An 18,235-nucleotide genomic window follows, 5' to 3' on the forward strand; every position below is an offset into this window, starting at 1 on the left:
ATGGTATGCGCAGTTTAAAGCTTCTGGATGCCTCTGTAAGGGGAAATCAACGGGTCGGCCTGCAGTGAGCGAAGAAACGGTTGAACGCGTGCTGGCAAGTTTCACGCGTAGCCCGCGGAAGTCGACGAATAAAGCAAGCAGGTAGCTAAACGTACCACAGCCGACGGTTTGGAAAATCTTACGGAAAAGGCTAAAGCAGAAGCCTTACCGTTTACAATTGCTACAAGCCCTGACACACGATGACAAAGTCAAACGCTTTGAATTTTCGGCGCGGTTGCAACAGCTCATGGAAGAGGATGCGTTCAGTGCGAAACTTGTTTTCAGTGATGAAGCAACATTTTTTCTTAATGGTGAAATGAACAAACACAATATGCGAATGTGGGCGGTATAGAATCCTCACGTATTCGTGCAGCAAATTCGCAATTCACCAAAAGTTAAAGTGTTTTGTGCAATCTCACGGTTTAAAGTTTACAGCCCCTTTTTCTTCTGCGAAAAAAACTTGCAGGACACGTGTATCTGGACATGCTGGAAAATTGGCTCATGCCACAACTGGAGACCGACAGCGCTGACTTCATCTTTCAGCAGGATGGTGCTCCACCGCACTTCCATCATGATGTTCGGCATTTCTTAAATAGATTGGAAAACCGATGGATCGGTCGTGGTGGAGATCATGATCAGCAATTCATGTCATGGCCTCCACGCTCTCCCGACTTAACCCCATGCGATTTCTTTCTGTGGGGTTATGTGAAAGATTCAGTGTTTAAACCTCCTCTACCAAGAAACGTGCCAGAACTGCGAGCTCGCATCAACGATGCTTTCGAACTCATTGATGGGGACATGCTGCGCAGAGTGTGGGAGGAACTTGATGTGTGCCGAATCACTAAAGGGGCACATATCGAACATTTGTGAATGCCTAAAAAAACTTTTTGAGTTTTTGTATGTGCGTGCAAAGCATTGTGAAAATATCTCAAATAATAAAGTTATTGTAGAGCTGTGAAATCGCTTCAATCATTTGTAATAACCCTGTATGTCTCTTCCTAAAAATCTCACTCTGTCATGACCTTGAAGACGTGGTGTGGTATCTGCGTTGGCATCAGTTTTAGCGGCCCTTTTAGAATTCAGAATTGTTAAGGTTTTCGTGGCCACTTGTTGACAAACTGTCTATTGTCTTGCGTGTCGGGTTCTTCGGCCGACGCACATCTGATGATTTTACTGACGTTTCGCCAGCGTGAGTGGCTGGCATTGTCAAAGCGTCGCCCTCCATTCATCACCGGCAATGGAGGGTGAAGCTTTGACAATGCCAGCCACTCGTTCTGGCGAAACGTCAGTAAAATTATCAGATAAACGTCGGCCGAACAACCCGAGACAGAAGCCAATAGGCAGTTTGCCTTTTGGAATTCATTGAACGTGTAACGTACCTTGGAGGGACGTTCGATCGTTCCTTGGACTCGCTTTTTCTTCCTATTAACTCAGGTGCAATTTTGCAAATGAGAAACGACTGTTTTAGAAAGCCTTTTCCGGAAAGGTGGGGAACAACTGCCACGACGTAAAATTCAAATACAGGGTGAGTCAAAAGTCCTTGGACACCTTCATAAGTTGGAAGATTAAAGGGAAAATTGAAATGTGATGATGGGAACATAGGTTTGATGTGGGGCCGCAACTTTTGGAGTGAATGCCATTCGTGGCCGCCATCTTGAAATCCGCCATTTTTGATTCAAGTCATTTTTCTTTTTTTTAATGGGTGGAGGTGTACGACACATCAAATAGCACTCGCTTGAGCTCTGGAATTTAGTGGTGTAATTTGTTTTTGTCTATCTTGTACAGTTTAGAGGTTATTAATGTTAAAAGTTGGGAAAGTACCTTAATACCTACTGCTACAACACGTTTTACGTGTTGTCCATCCTGGGATCAAGGTAACTTTGAACATTAATAACTTCTGAACTGTACAAGATAGACAAAAACAAATTACACCTCTAAATTCCAGAGCTCAAGCGAGGGCTATTTGATGTGCCGTACACCCCCGTTCCCATTAAAAAAAAATTACTTGAATCCAAAATGGCGGATTTCAAGATGGCGGCCACGAATGGCATTCGCTCAAAAAGTTGCGGCCCCACATCAAACCTATGTTCCCATCATCAAATTTCAATTTTCCCTTCAATCGTCCAACTTATGAAGGTGTCCAAGGACTTTTGACTCGCCATGTACACTCCTGGAAATTGAAATAAGAACACCGTGAATTCATTGTCCCAGGAAGGGGAAACTTTATTGACACATTCCTGGAGTCAGATACATCACATGATCACACTGACAGAACCACAGGCACATAGACACAGGCAACAGAGCATGCACAATGTCGGCACTAGTACAGTGTATATCCACCTTTCGCAGCAATGCAGGCTGCTATTCTCTCATGGAGACGATCGTAGAGATGCTGGATGTAGTCCTGTGGAACGGCTTGCCATGCCATTTCCACCTGGCGCCTCAGTTGGACCAGCGTTCGTGCTGGACGTGCAGACCGCGTGAGACGACGCTTCATCCAGTCCCAAACATGCTCAATGGGGGACAGATCCGGAGATCTTGCTGGCCAGGGTAGTTGACTTACACCTTCTAGAGCACGTTGGGTGGCACGGGATACATGCGGACGTGCATTGTCCTGTTGGAACAGCAAGTTCCCTTGCCGGTCTAGGAATGGTAGAACGATGGGTTCGATGACGGTTTGGATGTACCGTGCACTATTCAGTGTCCCCTCGACGATCACCAGTGGTGTACGGCCAGTGTAGGAGATCGCTCCCCACACCATAATGCCGGGTGTTGGCCCTGTGTGCCTCGGTCGTATGCAGTCCTGATTGTGGCGCTCACCTGCACGGCGCCAAACACGCATACGACCATCATTGGCACCAAGACAGAAGCGACTCTCATCGCTGAGGACGACACGTCTCCATTCGTCCCTCCATTCACGCCTGTCGCGACACCACTGGAGGCGGGCTGCACGATGTTGGGGCGTGAGCTGAAGACGGCCTAACGGTGGGCGGGGCCGTAGCCCAGCTTCATGGAGACGGTTGCGAATGGTCCTCGCCCATACCCCAGGAGCAACAGTGTCCCTAATTTGCTGGGAAGTGGCGGTGCGGTCCCCTACGGCACTGCGTAGGATCCTACGGTCTTGGCGTGCATCCGTGCGTCGCTGCGGTCCGGTCCCAGGTCGACGGGCACGTGCACCTTCCGCCGACCACTGGCGACAACATCGATGTACTGTGGAGACCTCACGCCCCACGTGTTGAGCAATTCGGCGGTACGTCCACCCGGCCTCCCGCATGCCCACTATACGCCCTCGCTCAAAGTCCGTCAACTGCACATACGGTTCACGTCCACACTGTCGCGGCATGCTACCAGTGTTAAAGACTGCGATGGAGCTCCGTATGCCACAGCAAACTGGCTGACACTGACGGCTGCGGTGCACAAATGCTGCGCAGCTAGCGCCATTCGACGGCCAACACCGCGGTTCCTGGTGTGTCCGCTGTGCCGTGCGTGTGATCATTGCTTGTACAGCCCTCTCGCAGTGTCCGGAGCAAGTATGGTGGGTCTGACACACCGGTGTCAATGTGTTCTTTTTTCCATTTCCAGGAGTGTATTTCGTTTATACGGCGGGAACAACATGGCCACCTCGTATCCGCCTGTTGGCTCCTCTTCCCCCTTCTCCCTCCTTGCTCCTCCCGCAGTGGTTCATCAGTCATATTCACAAATACCTGCTGCTCCTTTTCGCTCCACTATTCAACATGGAAATTTATCGCCTGCTGGAACTGACGCGCCTCCTGAGTAATGGCAGACATTGAGCGCGACATGGCAAAGCGCGTGGGCGGAGCGCCATGCGCATGTCGCGATTAACGAGGTCGTTGACAGACGGAGGAAGAGCAGCCACTTCGAATTGCAGATCGGGTCAGCGTCATATCTATCACTAAGCTTCCTGTAGGACAACTCACGCCTTGCCTGTTGTTAACTGGCTCCGGTTACCCTGAAGTATGTAAGGAAAATGCCACGTGTCGCCAAAAAGCAGGGCGACTTGGCGTTTCTTACGGGATCTCTAGTGGTAGCTCGTACGGCCATTCGCCGCTCCACCGGAAAATGTCAGGAGCTTAGCGTCCTCGACATCTGCACGCAGCTGGAGTAAAATGACTCACGGGCCGCCGTATCCACAGTGCACTGCCGTGGCGCTACTCGCTCGCCCCGAGCGCAGCATACTGTCATGGTACGTGTACTTGAATACGCCCACCTGTTGCTTTGGAGCGAAGTTTGCATACTGCGGTTCGTTTGACAAGGAACTACTAAAATCATCCGTATTGTTAATGTGATACCATGTACAAAATGGCGTGCCTCTGCACCGCTCCATGAGCAAAATGAATTCTGGCTGTTTGCTTATTGCTTTTACAATCCCTAGGATCACTGGCATGGCACGCTAGTTCAAATAGACACAGTGGATCTGTTCAATCCCTATCCAGGATTCTGCCCTCGTGCGTTACACACTCCATACAATTACGATGCTATTTTCTACGTCGAAACTTCGTGTCAGATTAAAACTATGCGCCGGATCAGGCTTCTAACCCCAGGCTTCTGCATTTCACGGGCAAGTTAATTGTTGGTAAGGCGGACGCCAGGTTTAGATTCATTAGGAGAGTCCTTGGAGAATGTAGTCCATCAACAGAGGACGTGGCTAACAAAACAATCGTTCGACCTATACTTCAGTACTGCTCATCAGTGTGGTATCCGTACCAGGTCGGGTTGATAGAGGAGATAGAAAAGATCCAAAGAAGAGCGGCGCGTTTCGTCACAGGGTTATTTGGTAAGCGTGATAGCGTTACGGAGATGTTTAGCAAACTCAAGTGGCAGACTGCAAGAGAGGCGCTCTGCATCGCGGTGTAGCTTGCTGTCCAGGTTTCGAGAGGGTGCGTTTCTGGATGAGGTGTCGAATATATTGCTTCCCGCTGCTTATGCCTCCCGAGGAGATCATGAATGTAAAATTAGAGAGATTCGAGCGCGCACGGAGGCTTTCCGGCAGTCGTTCTTGCCGCGAACCGTACGCGACTGCAACAGAAAAGGGAGGTAATGACAGTGGCACGTGAAGTGCCCTCCGCCACACACCGTTCGGTGGCTTGCGGAATATAAATGTAGGTGTAGACGTACCACTTGAGCTACTCGTCCACGACACACGACCCATCCTCAAATCTTTACTTCCGCCAGCGCCTAATATTTTGCCATCCATAACGCAAAGGTCCTAGATTCGAGACCCGGTCTAGCACAGTTTTAACCTGCCAGGAAGTTTCGTACCAGCGCACATCCCACTGCATAGTGAAACATTCTGGATCTTCTACATTCGTTAACTAAGTTCGTCGTGCTGTAAGGAATTACACGGTCACCTAGAGCATCGAGCGAGGTTGCGCAGTGGTCAGCACATAGGACTCGCATTCGGGTGGCCGCCGGTTCAAACCCGCGTTCGCCCATCCCGATTTAGGTTTTCTGTGATTTCCCTAAATCGCTCCAGGTAAATGCTGGGGTTGTTCCTTTGAAAGGGAACGGCCGATTTCCTTCATCGCCCTTGACAGCAACCGAACTTGTGCTCCGTCTCTAATGACCTCGATGTCGAGGACACGTTAACACAGTATTCCTTCCTCTTTTTTTTTTTGACCTGGTGTGAGAATTAAATAGCTTCAGTGTATTCGTGCTTCATAGCGCGCCAGAGAACCCGGTTAAAGCTCCCGATTCTATAATTACACTTCTCCTTTGCTAAGTGTACGCAGGAATGAAATTTCCTGGCGGATTCAAACTGCGTACCCGGACCTGAAATCAGATATAAATTTCTACAATGTCGCAGAATAATTTTGACGGGATCAAGTATTAACTTGTAATTGTACAAAATATTTTGAAAGGTTACATTCCAGCACAGCATTATATAGAAGAGATCGTGGGAATTAGGAAAACCAACAGCCTTGTGACGCTGACGAAGGATGTATAAAAGTAGGTGGCTGGATACATGTGAAATGAAGATCTGCTAAAAGGATGCCCATGACCATCGTTTCTGGTTTTACTACAGACGGCCGTCATAAACTTTTTAGGCATTGACAAAGTGATTTGATTTATGTGACTTTTCTGTACCTCGTATCCTTATTGTGGTACGGATATCCGTTGCCACGCAGTAATTATCCACGAAGTCTAATTATGTGTTTGCGCATCCTTGCATTTACTCGATTTTGCAAAGTACGAAAATTCTATTTAATCTGTTACCTTCATCCAGCAGACGTCTGTATTGAGAATTGTGATGTTTGTGAGTGTGAAGTATCAAGTAACAAAAATTTTTATTTCATTTTTTCTCTGCTTTTGGTGTTACAATGTATTATTACTATATCCGCATTGGTAAACCGTGTTACGAATCAATATACTCGTAAACTATTGTACGTTCTAAGACAAAAAAAAAGGTCCACCACGAATGAGCTATGCAAATTGGTCACAAACTGATATTCATACAGGTGAAGACGGAAAATGTAAACTTCGGAGGCCGATCGATGAGTGTGAGAGGCTGCAGCGCAATTTCACCGCGCAGATGGCCACAATAGTCGTGTGGCTAGGGCCTCCCGTCGGGTAGACCGTTCACCGGGTGCAAGTCTTTCGATTTGACGCCACTTCGGCGACTTGCGCGACAATTGGGATGAAATGATGATGATTAGAACAAGACACCACCTAGTCCCTGAGCGGGGAAAAAATCTCCGACCCAGCCGGGAATCGAACCCGGGCCCTTTTAGGATTGACATTCTGTCGCGCTGACCACTCAGCTACAGGGGGCGGACGCAACAATAGTAAACAAGGGACATGTCGATACCAGAGGGTAAAGTCTTTGCGAATTTCATTCAGACTAATAGTTCGGCACAAAAAAGCCGATTGGAGTAACCGCCGAATCGTTCGACATTTGGATAGGAGCGATGCCACTATTCTACAATGTTGGCAGGAATGGGTGAACCATGGCTGAACACAGCGTCTAGAAGGATGTAGTCGACCTATATAGACGACAGAACTTAATGACCGGGCAATCGTCAGAGAGAGACTCAGAGTCCCGGATTCATCATTGTCATCGATCCGACGTGCAACTGGTGCTTCAGTGACCAAAGGACCATTAATAGACGGCTTACAGAAAGGAAGCTGAGCTTACGGCGCCCCGTGAGCCTACTACGTTTGACCTCTGTACACCAACTAGCCCGTTTTCAGAGTGGCGGGCACATTCGGCCTGGAAACTCATTGACTGGAGTACAATGTCTTCTGTGACGTACTCGCTTCGACAAAAGCCGCAACCACCAGCGAAGACGTGTCTGGAGGCGCCCTCGACGGCTTTAGGGTGTCAACCTGACTGTGGTACATCGACGATATTTTACGCCCCGTTTTGTTGCTCTTCACGGCAAGCCATCCTGGGCTCACATTTCGTAAGGTAATGTTCGTCCGTACATGGAGAGAATTTCTACAGCTTGTCTTCGAGCTTGGCAAACGCTACCTTGGCCAGCAAAGCCACCGGATCCCTGTCCAGCTGAGTAAGTTTGAAGCATTATGGGCATTACTGGAGAGAATTCGGCTCGATATTCCTCAGAAAGACATCCAACAAATCTGCCAATCAACGGCAGGCTGAATAACTACTTGAATAAGCACCAAGGGTGCACCAACCCGTTATTGACATGCTCCGTTGGTGAAGACCTTTCTGTTGCCCAAACCACCCAGTTTTTTTGGAATTGTAATCATTTATCTGTCTGTTCATGTTTATCACATCTACCGATTTCCATCCCAGTCGGTTAATTCCTTCCTTGTCCGCCCCCGATAGCTGAATGGTCTAGCCGGCACGGTAGCTCAGCGTGTTCGGTCAGGGGGTTAGCTGCCCTCTGAAATAAAAACAACTGAGTCAATCGACCAACAACGAACATAAAAGGATGTCTTACGACGTCCGCCCCGAGCAGATGCAACGAACAGAAGCGAACAAAATGAGATTTAAAAAAAAAAAAAGGTCAGCGTGACGGATTGTCAATCCTCTGGGCCCGGGTTCGATTCCCGGCTGGGTCGGGGAATTTTCTCCGCCCAGGGACTGGGTGTTGTGCTGTTGACGCCGAAGTGGCGTCAAATTGAAAGACCGACACCCGGCGAACGGTCTGCCCGACGGGGGACCCTAGCATACCATTAAATAAATTCCTTCCTTCCTTCCTGATTTCCCTTAGTGTGTTCCAATTCTTCCACTACCGTGTGCAACAATGTGGCTTAGTGGGGGTTTGGCGCGCTGCTGTCTCGGTGTACGAGCAATGTGACCGCGACTGCCCGTGCCGGGCTGTGGTAGGCTAGTCCCGTTAACAGCGCCTCCCATAGCGTACCCTGAGGTCACCGCGTCGCTGACATTTGGCGCGCCGCGCAGCAGGTCCCCGCCACGTTGGACCTGCGGGTGCGTCCTGCGCCGTGTGCTGGCTGCTGCTTTCGCCTGTTGCCCATTCCTGTTCTCTGCCCCTCCACTCCAGGTGGCTGGCACGCTGCACTCTCGCGTGCTGCTGCATCTGCGCTTGCTTTTGGTCACAGCTGGCCACACTCAGCTGATTTTATGCCTGTATTACACTACAAAATAAGACGTTTTATATGACTTTTGACAGTGTATTGGGGTACTTTTATCATGTTCTCTATAGCACTTAGAGCGTGGTCCCAGCTTTCTATAAAGCTTTGTCAGAGAACATCGACAGTAAGACGTACTTCGTCGACGAGCCACTGACATTTCCCCGACTGATTCTGGAAACCTGCAGGCCCCACCTGCGTTAGTGGGGACACGACTTTCAGGTCGTTACCTGCGGTTCTCGGAACCGGCGATCTCGCCTCCCGGCGTATTTCTGCGACAGGCCACGTTCGCGCAGACCATGAGTTTTCCAGTCTTTCTAATGTGACACCCAGATTCAATTGCTACAAGTATGGTGAACTAATTGCTCAAACACCTCATCTAAAAACAGTTACAATTGTACCACGAAATACCTTGTTTGCGATAGTTGACTTACAAACGTTACATGTTCAAGAAAGTAAAAAATAGGGCATACACAGACATTGTTCAAAAATGTCTAAACTATATTGAATGGACCAAAAAATGACTATTAGGCTACAAAATTTGAGGTAAGCTCAGAAACGTGGAGAGGGAAAAGGGACGAGGGGGAGATGAATTGTATAATCAAACCGTTTTGGTGAGCGCCGATAAGAAGTTGTTTGTACTATATCCATCACTGTGTTACACATAACTATGTCACGTGCATTATTTTACAGACGGTTCGAGATGCTGTACATTTCTAAACAATATTCAGTGGATTAAAGAGTAATGAAAACTAAGTTACAAAATTTGAGATCGAGCACACCTTCTTCCGAGAATATCCAACCTTAAACATTCTGAGGACAGCCAACGGCACAAAAGCTACACAGACTTTCTCTCGACTATATAAACGAGTTTCATAATCTGCAAATGTACTGCAATAAAAAAAATGAGTAGAACGCCGCACTGTAAAACGTACATGGGTGATAGGTGCCCCCCCCCCCCCCCCCCCCCTCTGGCTTGTCCGGTGTGCAGTGCAGTCCTGATCTGATTCCGCGGGTTACACTTCACTCGTGCCTGAGGTTACAAATGCTAAGATATTTCCGTACCGGTAGCTAATTGACGTGGGACGATATTGGTTGACGATTACCTTAAGGGGCGACCGCTAATGTTGACCTGCGCTTGCGGTGGCCACTCAGCGAAACCTAGAAATTTGAGTGAACGCAACTGTCGTCGTTATTCGCGTTTTACCTGCAGGAGAAAAAAAAACTCATGGGAAATATGCTGAAATGCGATACTTTGAACTGATGTGAGAGTGAATGGAGTAGTTTAGATTTCTGAAAGAGTAATATTTGCTTTGAACTGGTAATGGCGCTGACGTTCACACCTTGCGCCAGTAGTGGTCGCAGGAGAACAGCATGTGAACGTAAACCACCCCTCCCCCCCCCCCCCCTCCCGGACCATCACTGAGCACTATGGGACTCATCTTCTGAGGTCATCAGTCGCCTAGAACTTAGAACTACTTAAACCTAACTAACCTAAGGACATCAGACACATCCATGCCCGAGGCAGGATTCGAACCTGCGACCGTAGCGGTCGCTCGGCTCCAGACTGCAGCGCCTAGAACCGCACGGCCACTCCGGCCGGCTCATAGAGGTACTCAAAGTACCCTCCGACACGCACCGTCGGGTGGCTTGCGGAGTATGGATGTAGATGTAGAAGTGTTACTTAGGGAGTCTATTTTAAGATTTTTTAATGTAAAGTGTGTCATAAATGCTACAATACATTAAAACCGCCATTCAGTGCATGGGAGTCTGCCGCATCCAGCGCTCGAATGCAACTGATGTAATACTGTAATAGATGCCGACGGAATAGAGATTCCTTTAGTTTCGGATAGCATCGCAGAAGGTACTATCGTGAACTAAAATACTATTCTCAACAAGATGTCTCTTCGTAACATGGTTCGTTTCTGATAAACAGTATGACAGCACGTGCATGTCTCGCGTCTGCGTGTACCTTAAACTAAGTGAAGGATGAAGTGCTTGAAAGTGGCAAACAAACGCATTTACGTGTATAGAAAAGATTTGAAAAGCAATCCCAGTCGTGCAGAAAACACTGCGTTTGGTAAGCGCGAACTTGTTGGTCGATATTGTTTCGTCAGAACGACAATTTCGACATCAGCGAAAAAAAGGGCAGCAAGTATTAAAAAAGCACAAGTTGAAACTTTAAACGCTTGTTTTTTCTTCTTTTCTTTTCAGAATAACATTTTCTAAGTTGGCGGGAGGTATAACTCATGAAATATAGTCGCAATTAAGTAATACCTTTTTGTAACTTGTAAGTCCGCGCTTCTTTCTACTGCAGTGTGTAGGATTTTTGCGGTACATTTTAATTTCGATTTTGGATGTACATTTTTGTAACGACATTTTGGCGAAAAAATTTACGTTTACGTTAGGGTCGCCATTTTGTAACAAGCCATTTTTTAAAAATATCCCTACGTACTACGTTAGACAATATCATCAGTTTCAAAGCAGTTTTTGAAATTTTGTATTAGGTTCGAAATTGTGGCGTTCAGAGCGGCCACCGACCGCCCTCGCAGTGCGCGAAGGCTTTCTGTCGGTGTCGTGTAGTGTCCTCTGGGTGCAGGTTTGTCACTGAAACAAATCTAAAGGGTGTACAATAAAGGTCTAAAGTTAGTGGCCCACACCTCGTGGTCGTGCGGTAGCGTTCTCGCTTCCCACGCCCGGGTTCCCGGGTTCGATTCCCGGCGGGGTCAGGGATTTTCTCTGCCTCGTGATGGCTGGGTGCTGTGTGATGTCCTTAGGTTAGTTAGGTTTAAGTAGTTCTAAGTTCTAGGGGACTGATGACCATAGATGTTAAGTCCCATAGGGCTCAGAGCCATTTGAACCATTTTTAAAGTTAGTGTCGTAATTTTTTCGTTATTTTATTGAAAAGAAAATCGTGAATTCGTCACCCTGGTCTATCCCCATTTAATCCTGTTCCCCCTGATAACAAGTGCAGTAAGGAGTGTAGGATTATCTGTATTACTTATTTTTAGTAGTCTTCTTGGTTTAGTCATTTCACAGCGTATAAGCCCGTTGCTGTGCTGTATAAATAGCAATCGCCAGCTTTGCACTGACCTGGTGTTGTTTTCCGCCTTTTGCAGAGATCGCCAAAGTGAGGGCCAGCCTCTTCCAGATAAATGGCATGAAGAAGGAGCCGCTGGTGCTGCCCGAGGCGGAGGGCCAGACCACCACGCTGACGGAGAAGATCTACGTGCCCGTCAAAGAGCACCCGGACGTGAGTACCGCATCCACCTGCTGCTGCTGCTGCTGCTGCGGCGCGGATTACGCTTAACACTTTGATATCTTTGACCATTCTCTTTTGAAAGCTAGGACCACACTCCACCTTTCATAAAAAGACACGACAAAAATACCAAAGTACTCCGTCAGAAATTTTGTAATTGGTCTTTTATAAAAGTTTTCAGACAAAGTTAGTTTGGAGTGTAATGTGGGCCTGAACTAAATGTTGAAGATGGTCATCTGGGTTCATTAGGCTGCTTCACAGTCATCAAACTGCATGTCCAAAACTCGAGGTTCCAGTCCCTCTGCTCACCTCTGCCTCAAGAGTCTTCTGGCGCCACTATTTGCCAACTCGGCGTTCCCAGCCCTCTGGTAGGATGTTTTTAAAGAGTCTTTTGCTGTAGGTCACATCAGGGGACGTAAGAGCTTCCCAGAAGATTTTAATGACGATGACAACAGTCATGAGAACCTGAAGACCTACATACGAGGGTGAGTCAAATGAAAAACTGAAATTTGTAATAACAAATCGAAATTTCGCGCCGTTATTCTGTAAGTTGGTAAGCGTGCCACAAATTACGTGCAGAATGGCCTGTGGTTGGCAGCATAGTGCAGATGCATACATCCCGTCTTTATACAAAGATGGCCGCCCCACTTGCGACTTGCACCAGGGAAGAACAGTGGTCCGTTATTCTGTTTTTGCGTAGTATAGGTGTCAAACCTATTGAAATTCATCGACGAATGAAGGTTCAGTTTGGTGATGCATGTTTGTCACAGCAGCAAGTCTACGAATGGAGTAGGAAGTTCGCAAATGGTGTGACTTCAGTGGAAGATGCTCCTCGTCCAGGTCAGGCACAACGAGTTGTGACTCCACACAACATTGCAGCAGTTGAAGCCATAGTGAAGGAAAACCGCCGAGTGACACTGAATGACATTGCAGCATGTTTACAGATTAGTCATGGGTCACATTGTGCATGATGTGCTCCAGTTTCACAAAGTGTCTCCGAAATGGGTGCCACGACAGCTGACTCCTGAAATGAGAGAACGACGTGTTGATGCTTGTGAAGAACTACTTCGGCGCTTTGAACGAGATGATGATAGCTTCCTTGCGAGAATCGTTACTGGGGATGAAACCTGGGTTCACTTCCACCAACCGGAAACAGAGAGCGAGCAAGGAATGGCGCCATTCCTCATCACCAAAACCAAAGAAGTTTCGAACAGAACCATCAGCAGGGAAGGTTATGCTGACTCTCTTTTAGGGGGGAATAAGTCGTCATTTTGGAGCATTACATGCCTAGAGGGACCACTGTCACCAGTGCATCATACACAGGTCTCCTAAAAAATCATGTGCGGGCTGCAGTCAAATCAAAGCGACGTCAGCAGGTGTCCTTTTGCAATATGACAATGCAAGGCCCCACACTGCCCGTACAACAGTTGCAACAATCACAGACCTGCGTTTTGAGTGTCTTCCTCATCCACCATACTTACCAGACCTTGCCCCCAAGTGATTTCCATATGTTTGGACCATTCAAAGACGCAATGGGAGGAAAGAAGTTTCGTTCTGATGAAGAGGTACGCCACGCGGTGCATGAGTGGTTGCGCGGACTACCAAAAAGAGTTTTTTTTCTAAAGGAATTTATGCACTTCGTATGCGCTGGGGGAGATTATGTTGAAAAGTGATACAGCTTTGTACCACTTCGGCACAATAAACAATATTTAAAAAAATATTTAAGGTTTTCATTTGACTCACTCTCGTAAAACAAATAATTACCAAACAGTTGGTTTCAAACTACGCCAGAGCATTTTCTTTATTTGCGAGTATAAGGGCGGAATGAAGTATTCGGGAGGGGCTGGAACACTTGTACGGAATGGTACTTCTTCCGAGAGAGATATCAGGGGAGCCTGGTTCTCTTGCCGGGATAAGCGGCTTTTCTTACATAGCATACACGCACACTAAGTTTGCTCCCTGTGTAGCAGTGTAAGTACAGTCTGATGTGTCTACGACACGTTTACTAGGAAGTAATTTTAATACATGATGAACAGAAAAGAGCTTCACGTTTTTAAAATTCACAGAAACAAAAAGGTAAAATTTATTCCTTCAAACCTTTTCCTGTTAATACAGTATCTGTGGATTTTTTTATTTTTTTTTCAGGTTGCATAGGCTCTGTGTGTACTCATATAGTAAGTAAAACGGCAAATGTCGAAACTATGCGGCATAGTTTGCTGGAGTGTGTGTCTGGATCAACTGCAATCTGCACGGCTTCATGCGCAAGCGTTTGCGCAGGATTTTGGAAACAGTTGTTTGTGGGATCTCAAGCTCATGGCTTGCTCGACGTCCCGATTTCGCTGGAATTATATTGGAATGCGATCAGCGTTTTGCTGCGATACAGGCGGGCGAACACGTCTTCTCAAACTGTTTGTATCAGGCAAAGGGACACACCTCGTTGAACTACAGTTTCCTCCTACTCTCTTTTAGAGAACTGAAACTTGCGCCAGCTTTTCCGTTGTGGTGTGGTTGCCATTTCCTTCACCAGCACTTTCTGGAGGCGGCAGCCTGCGTGAAACATTACCTCCCATGCTTAAAAACATCTTCCACAGATGGAGGTTAAAGTTCGAACCGGATAAGTTGTTCCGTCTCGTTTGTATAGCTTTTTGAAATTGTAAAACTCCAGTCTGTTTGTCCTGTATATGTGTATCTGTATGTGTTTCTTAGCCCGAAGTTCAGGTTACGTTGGAATGTGTTTGTGAATTGGCGTCGTCGACGAATGTGAAAGTAAAGACCATCTGAAGTGTCGACACATTCTATTTCCATACGAAAGTAACTCCGCACAACTGTCATAAACTCGAAACCAGTACGGTGGTGGCCGGCCGCGGTGGTCTCGCGGTTCTAGGCGCGCAGTCCGGAACCGTGCGACTGCTACGGTCGCAGGTTCGAATCCTGCCTCGGGCATGGATGTGTGTGATGTCCTTAGGTTAGTTAGGTTTAAGTAGTTCTAAGTTCTAGGGGACTGATGACCACAGCAGTTGAGTCCCATAGTGCTCAGAGCCATTTGAACCATTAGTACGGTGGTCTTTCGATTTACTATGTGGCGATGAAAGTGCTGCTGGCCCCGCACGTCATTTCTAAACGAAACGAGGTTTCCCTTCAACTTAGCCAATTTTACTCACATTACACAGACTAGTAGATTACGGGTCAATGGCACAAACGTCTCCGATGCGTTTTGTAAAGTGGACGCATATGACCCTGTCGATAATAGTTCGCCCATTTGATGAAAATATAAACTGCGGTGGCACTCTGGTGCTTTCCGGGAAAAATAGCCCATGTGGAGGCACAAAATTTCTGATCCCCTTTCTTTCATTGCAATAATCTCAGTGGCTCAGTGAATCAGTGGCCAAATTACCAGTCCAAAAGTTCGGGGTTCGATTTCCTGTAGGTCCTATGATTTTATTCCGTCACGTGTCGCTTCTTTCGCCTCTTGTAAGGATTTGTGCCCGTGAAATACGCGAAACTGCACCGTTCTTCGGAATCGACGTTTAAACTCCGTCTGCCTCTGGCTGGCTGCGTGAACCAGTTGAAATGTCGGAAGAAGCCAGGGGCAACTGGAATCAATGACATGCCGTTTCAAACTGAGTGGTACTTGAGTTTCAAGAGGACCGCTTGGGACGTAGCGGATCGTCGCCATTAGCTAATGACAGCAATTAGGAGCGAACGGTACACAGAGCAGCAAGTGAACAGGGCGGCGACAATGCTTAGATTCCCGTGTTCTCTTTCCCCGACAGTGTCTACAAGAGATATTTTGACCGTATTTTTCGAACGAACGAGGGATCATTTCAACACGAAGACTGTCCAAACGAGAGAATGTGAATCCCTAACCATAGGCTCTGACGGTCCACTTGTCCCTTTCGCTAACTTCCATTAACATGTGATAATAAGCAGAGAGATTCCGTTGCTATAGTCTCGAAATTCCCTCATTTGTCCCGCCCTTATAGGTACGAACCAACCAGTCAATTGGTACTTTCATTAATCAAGGTTATTCGTGTCAATGTGGGTGAACAGGAAAGCCCATAACATAGGTGTAACTCCGGGAAGAGCGCAAAAACGGCATATTGAACACTTTTTGTCGATTCGGCGATTCGGTTGCTGAAACGAGTTTTCGCAATTTCTGTGACGCCTTGTGTTTAGGGAAGGTTGTGTCTATTTGGCGTAACGACGCTTCAAAAGTAAACTACTGCTGTAGATGGCTTAAACCATTGAGGAGCATTGCCTAATGCGCAACATCAAACGAGGCTACTTGTCTATAGTTTGCGGTAATATCGAAAATTGAATATCTACACACATTCGCCTTGTTTTGTGTACGTTTCTGCACGTTTGAGTTGTAGTAACAGCTATGGTACATTATTATCGTTGCTTCGGATGTAAAGAGAAGTATGTGAAAGGACGACCTGTTACATCTCATAGATATGTACAGCAAATGTGTGTTTGTAAATTTCGTATTGAAAAATATTGAGAGACGTTATTATAAAGTTCTGTATTGTAGACAGAATATTTACGATTTTATAGAGACGTGTTCGCGATAGTAAGTGCTAGATAAATTTATATGTGCTTGCGAATAACCCGAAAGTCAGTGTATACATATTGGTGCTATGTTCGTATGCAGATAAAATTTATACGTGATAGTGTGACTATTTCCTCCAATTTTTTCATGTTTTCAAACCCTTATGTGTATCTAAGTGTTTGTGCATGAGACGGTTTCGGATACAGTCTCAGTGTGACGTAATTAATTAGAACAGATTCGAAAATATGAAGCAGTGCAACAGAAAACCTAAAAAAATCTTGTTGGCTGTTACTTCTTTTATTACTCCAAAATTCTAGCACACATCGTGTAATTTTTTTTTTACTTTTCTGATGAGATGATGAAAAATGTTACATATTTTACTTTTCTATAAAAAGGAGCAGGGTAAAATAAGAAAAACTGAAAGTAATAATGGACAAGCAAGTGGTGCAAATCGCTTACCGTGTTAACAGTAACAATTTCGTAGTTCCAAATGCGCTGTTTTTGTAATGTAATTAATTAGAACAGAGATTCAAGAATATGTATAAATGCAATAGAATACATCAAAAAAATATTTTTGGTTATCACTTCCTAACCCGTTACAGAAAAAAAAAACTTAAATAAAATGGAATATGAGCTATGATACTGTGAAGAAAAAGCACAATACCATTGCTGTTCCCATCTTTAAGCCAACTTCAGTTCCTGGTATCAAGTTGTTACGACGTTTGCAAGACGGGTATACAAAGTTTCACGGTATTTCTGAAGGTGATCTGTCTGCAGCATCGAAGTAATAACACTCTAAATATGCTAAGCGCTACACGGGCTAAAATGCGCGGTCCCAAAATCACATGACTTGGACTGCAGGAGATGCTGCAGACAGTGTTCTCGTTCTGTACGTTCTCTGGCTTTGACACACCCCAGTACCTCATAGCGACAGAGGGGGGGAGGGACGCACACGCAGTCAGCACGCGTGTTGTTGACACTGCAGACCCCTCGCTGAAGGGCAGCAACAGGTGTGCGCGCGCGCGCGCGCGCGGGGAACCGGTCGGCCATTATACCGTGGCGTGGCAGCAGCTCGGTATTCCGGGCGCACCAGCAAGCAGCCTTTGCGCGCGCACAAAGCCACCTGCCGCTGCGCGCCCATTATTATTCACCGGGCGCTTTTTGTTTGCGCTGATAATGGCACCAAACGCCGGAAAAGGCAGTATTATTTCTGGTATGTTTGCCGACTTTTTAACTCCGAGCTCTTGTCCTGTCCTCTTTCCTCGCTTCCTTTTCTCTCCTTCCGTAGCACTCGTGCTCCACCTTACTTGTTATTCGTTTTCTGTCCTCTGTGCCACATTTCAGACCTCCGTCTTTCCGACACTAGAGGTTATAGTTTCTTGCCACGACTGCGATCGAATATCTGTATTCCGAATAAATATTTAATTCTGCAGAGAAGTTCCATACACGAACGGAGCTTGGTGGTCTGCTGGTAAGGAGCGTGTCCGGAATCAGAGAAGTAGTGGAATCGAATCCTGGAATTTTTCAACCTTGAATCTAGCCTTGACCCGTCATTGACGGAAGGATAACGCCAGAAAAGATACCTGTTCGAATTCCATGTTAAACCGTACCTTGCCGCGCGGGATTAGCCGAGCGGTCTTGGGCGCTGCAGTCATGGACTGTGCGGCTGGTCCCGGCGGAGGTTTGAGTCCTCCCTCGATGGGCTTGTGTGTGTGTCCTTAGGATAACTTAGATTAAGTAGTGTGTAAGCTTCGGGACTGATGACCTTAGCAGTTAAGTCCGATAAGATTTCACACACGTTTGAACATTTT

The 18,235-nt window shown here is 46.7% G+C and overlaps 1 protein-coding gene across 9 annotated transcripts in view; it reads left to right on the top strand.

The window, feature by feature from the left end:
- Positions 1-18,235, top strand: part of LOC126482274 (protein held out wings) — a 423,674-nt gene that overhangs the window by 324,747 nt on the left and 80,692 nt on the right. For all 9 annotated transcript variants that reach the window (XR_007587623.1, XM_050106301.1, XM_050106279.1 and 6 more), the window contains exon 2: positions 11,736-11,869. Coding sequence is in view for 8 of the 9 variants with exons in the window: in XM_050106301.1 (XP_049962258.1) it covers positions 11,736-11,869 (134 nt within the window). In the remaining variant the exon portion in view is untranslated. The remainder of the gene's footprint in view (positions 1-11,735; positions 11,870-18,235) is intronic.

Source organism: Schistocerca serialis, chromosome 1 (assembly GCF_023864345.2).
Source record: "Schistocerca serialis cubense isolate TAMUIC-IGC-003099 chromosome 1, iqSchSeri2.2, whole genome shotgun sequence".
In the NCBI taxonomy this organism is placed as follows: domain Eukaryota; kingdom Metazoa; phylum Arthropoda; class Insecta; order Orthoptera; family Acrididae; genus Schistocerca; species Schistocerca serialis.